Source organism: Nematolebias whitei, chromosome 8 (genome assembly GCF_014905685.2).
Source record: "Nematolebias whitei isolate Nwh7 chromosome 8, NemWhi1, whole genome shotgun sequence".
Taxonomy (NCBI): Eukaryota; Metazoa; Chordata; class Actinopteri; order Cyprinodontiformes; family Rivulidae; genus Nematolebias; species Nematolebias whitei.
The window spans coordinates 52,784,901-52,790,371 of record NC_056505.1 but is presented as its reverse complement, the minus strand read 5'-3'; the positions used below and the strand labels follow the sequence as shown (position 1 = coordinate 52,790,371).

The 5,471-nt window shown below is 50.3% G+C and overlaps 1 protein-coding gene across 1 annotated transcript in view; it reads right to left on the bottom strand.

Moving 5' to 3' along the window:
- Positions 1 to 2,552, bottom strand: part of vps37ba (VPS37B subunit of ESCRT-I a) — a gene marked incomplete in the record, with an annotated part of 51,102 nt that extends 48,550 nt beyond the window's left edge. The window contains 1 exon segment of the mRNA XM_037680655.1: positions 2,340 to 2,552. Coding sequence (XP_037536583.1) covers positions 2,340 to 2,444 — 105 coding nt within the window.
- Positions 2,553 to 5,471: the final 2,919 nt, after the last annotated feature.

Below are 5,471 nucleotides of genomic sequence, written 5' to 3'. Positions count from 1 at the left end.
CAATAGGAGAAACTGGAGACCCCATAGCACACCCATGTTTCTGCCTATAATATTGCTCCCCATATGTGAAGTAGGTTGACTGCAGGCACAGTTTCAAGAGTTGACACAGTTGTTCTGTGGAAAGCGTGGTCCTGCTGCTCAGAGTGGTGTCTGATTTTAATCTTAAACTGACCACCTCTACTGCATCATCAACAGGAATGCACGTAAAGAGTGATGTGACATCAAAAGAGACCATTGTTTCATCAGTCTCCATGATGACATCCCTCACCTTGTCCACAAAGTCCATGGTGTTCTGTATGTGGTGTTCTGAGCTGCCAACTAAAGGGATGAGTACAGACGCCAGATATTTGGAAACATTGTAAGTGACAGAGTTAATCATGCTAACAAAAGGTCTTAAAGGTACACCTTGTTTGTGGATTTTATGTCAACCATACAGACTAGGTGTGGCCTCCCCTGGGTACAGTCTGTGGTACAGAAAACGGTCAATAGCCTTGTCCTGCTCCAAATTTTTCAGGCAATCTATTAACTTCTTCTTGTAGCCACTTCCTGGATCTCTTTTCAGAGGTTCATAAGTGTTTAAGTCACTAAGGAGTGTCATAACTTTCTCATGATAGTCTTTCTGGTTCAAAATCACTACCATGAGAAAGTTATGACACTCCTTAGTGAGCAACAATTAACAAGCTTGTGTCTGAATGCACATCCTTAACAGTCTGTCAGGCATCCTAACCCCCCCATCCTCCCCCCCCACACACACACAGCCAACCTGAACTCTTCTCAGCTGAATTCAGTCCTGTGCGTTCTGCTCCAGTCTCACTGCCATCCATCCATTTATTTTAGATAAATTGTCTTTTCAACATTTTGGTCGCTGTTATTTTGACTAATCGGTGCCGTTGTTTTGATACTTGATGTAATACACATCAAACATTTCACTCGTTTTTTTACTGTAAGCTTATTTATTACATCTGAAATGTTGTGCACTGTAATGTATGCAGGAGTTCTGACACAGCAGTTGTGCGCGCGTCCTGCAGAGCTGTGTGGAGACGCTGTGCGTAAAACATCTGTCTCAGGGCGCACAGCTGGAGGAGGATGAAGACATGCAGTCCGTGTCTCTGCTGGCAGGAGCGTGGCGCGGCCACAACATCCACTCCTTGTACTTTTAATATTCAAAATAAAAATGCGCAATGACTTTGGACTTTTAGGGTTCGGAGTTGGTGGATCAGAGCGGTCAAAATGATAAGAGTTCCAGGATCTTGTTCTGACAGGGTCCAGCTCAAATGAACCACTGTCTGAATATAAAAACAAGAGCTGTTCATAACGTATAATATGTGTAGAACGGGATGTAAAGTGAAGCGGTTCACACGTCATTGGTGACGTCACATGAAGCAAGCTCCGGCCCACTGCTTCACCATAACTACCCTGTCGAGTTTGAAGCTTCGTTGTTCCAGGTAACTTCACTACTTTGGTAAAATGTTTTACTAACAGAACAGACAAACATCATTACCTGCCACTGAAAGCAAATGAAAGACTTTGTGAAAGTTTATCACAAATGCAAATACTGAGAATGCCAACATGTTTGTGGCTCAAAGCCGGTTATCGAGTGGAAAAAGTGAGACTTGTCAGCTGCTTATGGACAACAGGGCCCAGCTTGTTCATCTTCATCATGGCTGTAAACCAGTTGCACATTAATGGGAAACCTGTGAGTCTGAGCTCCAGGAGTCAGGCCAGCTCTGAAAGACTACATTAAAGGAGTTTACCAGATCCATCTACTTCTGCTGCCATTTGAGGAATAAATCCACGTTCATATGGAATTAAAAAGTGTTGTCATCACATCGTACTGTTGTGGCTGTGAACAAACCGTATGTGACAAAAGAGGAAGCGACATGTTTTCCGCGGTCCGAACAGAAAAGTCCTCCTTAAATTGGTCGATTTGTGAATGGAGTTTGGCGTGGCGACATGTTGAGCCCAAACTACGTTGTTTTTTCCTCTAAAACGATTTTTATAAAGCGGAAAGGAACAGAGATATTAGTGTTTAAACATATTAACCCTGGGAACAGACACATATATTAGTGTTTAAACATATTAACCCTGGGAACAGATGCGTTTTGGACGTTCTGGAAACACGGAGTAGAGAACAATGAACCAGGAACAAGTTGAAAATGCTCGTGTCTGGCCCTCACAGAGACACAGCTTGGCGGAGGCCAGGCTGAAGTTACGGGACACCTGCTCCTCAACATGACAAGTAGTTCTCATGAAAAGTGGAGACTGATCTTCAGCAGTGCAACAAAAGGCTCGAGCAGAAAAACCACTGGCCGAGACAAGGAGTGAGGACTTCAACGTACCTCCTCCAGCTCCTGAACCATGGTGGACAGTTTGTCGTCGTCCTCTAGAAACTCGTTGAGCTGTGTCATCGAGTACGAGGAGAACTTGTTGTTAAACGTGGACATTTTGAGGTCTTCTTCTCTGCCACTCGGCTCCACTCACTCACAGCTGACTGCGCTTTACCGGAAGTGAGAGGAGCAAGGCCCTGTGGTGGCTTCACGGACAGTCGGAAAAACTGTGATTACCTTCTTCGTCTTCCTTGATTTTCTTGGCGGTTGGCAAACAGCTTGTTAGTGTGCATTACTGCCACCTTCTGTATTGGAGTGTGAACCAGAATTAAACCTTAACCTATATTCTCCTGAATAGTTCTGATTGTACAAGAAAATGAAAAAAGGCCCAATTTAAAATGTGATTTGAATTTAAGCAACTCAACTAAATTAAATTGTACATTTTGCTCATGAACCCGCCCTGGGCTGCCACCTTACTGTGGTGGAGGGGTTTGAGTGTCCCAATGATCCTAGGAGCTATGATGTCAGGGGCTTTACGCCCCTAGTAGGGTCACCCATGGCAGAAAGGTCCAAGGTGAGGGACCAGACAAAGTGCAGCCCAAAGACCACGATGAAGAGAAAAATAAATGGACTTAATGTTCCCTTGCCCAGACGTGGGTCACCGGGGCTTCACTCTGGAGCCAGGCCTGGAGGTGGGGCACGCGGGCGAGCGCCTGGTGGCCGGGCTTTTACCCATGGAGCTCGGCCGGGCACAGCCCGAAGAGGAGACGTGGGTCCCCCTTCCCAAGGGCTCACCACCTGTGGGAGGGGCCAAAGGGGTCGGGTGCTATGTGGGATGGGTGGTGGCCGAGGGCGGGGACCCTGGCGGTCTGATCCTCAGCTACAGAAGCTGGCAATTGGGACGTGGAATGTCACCTCACTGGTGGGGAAGGAGCCTGAGCTGGTGTGTGAGGCTGAGAGGTTCCGGCTAGAAATAGTCGGACTCACCTCTACGCATGGCTCGGGCTCTGGAACCAGTTTCCTTGAGAGGGGCTGGACACTCTTCCACTCTGGAGTTGCCCCTGGTGAGAGGCGCCGAGCAGGCATGGGCGTACTTATTGCCCCCCAACTTGGTGCCTGTGTATTGGGGTTCACCCCAGTGAATGAGAGGGTGGCCTCCCTCCGCCTACGTGTGGGGGGACGGGTTCTGACTGTCGTTTGTGCTTATGCACCAAACGGCAGTTCAGATTATCCACCCTTTCTGGAGTCCTTGGAGGGGATACTGGAAAGTGCACCTTCTGGGGACTCCCTTGTTCTGCTGGGGGACTTCAATGCTCATGTGGGCAATGACAGTGAAACCTGGATGGGTGTGGTTGGGAGGAACGGCCCCTCTGATATGAACCAGAGTGGTGTTCTGTTGTTAGACTTCTGTGCTCGTCATGGATTGTCAATAACGAGCACCTTGTTCAAGCATAAGGGTGTCCATATGTGCTCTTGGCACCAGGACACCCTAGGCCGCAGTTCGATGATCGACTTTGTCATCGTCTCATCTGATCTGCGGCCACATGTCTTGGACACTCGTGTGAAGAGAGGGGCGGACCTGTCAACTGATCACTACCTGGTGGTGAGTTGGCTCCGATGGTGGGGGAGGATGCCGGTCAGACCTGGCAGACCCAAACGTATTGTGAGGGTTTGCTGGGAACGTCTGGCAGAGTCTCCTGTGAGACGGAGTTTCAACTCCCACCTCCAGGAGAACTTTGAACATGTTCCGAGGGAGGTGGGGGACATTGAGTCTGAGTGGACCATGTTTCGTGCCTCTATTGTCTATGTGGCTTACCAGAGCTGCGGCCGCAAGGTTGTCGGTGCCTGTCGCAACGGCATCCCTCGAACCCGATGGTGGACAGCGTCGGTGAGGGATGCTGTCAGGCTGAAGAAGGAGTCCTATCGGGCCTTTTTGGCCTGTGGGACCCCGGAAGCAGCTGATGGGTACCAGCAGTCCAAGCGACATGCGGCTCGGGTGGTTGCTGAGGCAAAAACTCGGGCATGGGAGGAGTTCGGAGAGGCCATGGAGAACGACTTCTGCACGGCTTCGAGACGATTCTGGTCCACCATCTGGCGTCTCAGGGGGGGAAAGCGGTACGCCACCAACACTATTTATAGTGGGAGTGGTGTGCTGCTGACCTCAACTCGGGATGTTGTGGGTCGGTGGGCGGAATACTTTGAAGACCTCCTCAATCCCACCGGCATGTCTTCCACTGAGGAAGCGGAGCCTGGGGACCGAGGTGGTTAAAAAGCTCCTCGGTGGCAGGGCCCCAGGGGTGGATGAGATTCGCCCAGAGTTCCTTAAGGCTCTGGATGTTGTAGGGTTGTGTTGGCTTACGCGACTCTGCAATATTGCGTGGACATCGGGGGAAGTTCCCCTGGATTGGCAGACCGGGGTGGTGGTCCCCCTATTCAAAAAGGGGGACCGTAGAGTGTGTTCCAACTACAGGGTCTCCCTCGGGGGGCCCTGTGGGGGTACTCTGGGAGTATGGGGTACCGGGCCCTTTGATACGGGCTGTTAAGTCCCTGTATGACCGGTGTCAGAGCCTGGTCCGCATCGCCGGCAGTAAGTCGGGCTTGTTCCCGGTGAGAGTTGGACTCCGCCAAGGTTGCCCTTTGTCACCGATTCTGTTCATAACTTTTATGGACAGAATTTCTAGGCGCAGCCAAGGTGTTGAGGGGATCCGTTTTGGTGGCCTTAGGATTGCGTCTCTGCTTTTTGCAGATGATGTGGTCTTATTGGCTTCATCAGATCGTGATCTACAGCTTTCGCTGGAGTGGTTCGCAGCCGAGTGCGACGCGGCCGGGATGAAGATCAGTTCCTCCAAATCCGAGGCCATGGTCTTGAGCCGGAAAAGGGTAGAGTGCCCTCTCCGGGTCAGGGCGGAGGTCCTACCCCAAGTGGAGGAGTTCAAGTATCTTGGGGTCTTGTTCACGAATGAGGGAAAAATGGAGCGTGAGATTGATAGGCGGATAGGTGCAGCGTCTGCAGTTAAGCGGGTGCTGTACAGGTCTGTCGTGGTGAAGAGCAAGCTGAGTCAAAAGGCGAAGCTCTCAATTTACCGATCGATCTACGTTCCCACCCTCATCTATGGTCACGAGCTTTGGGTTGTGACCGAAAGA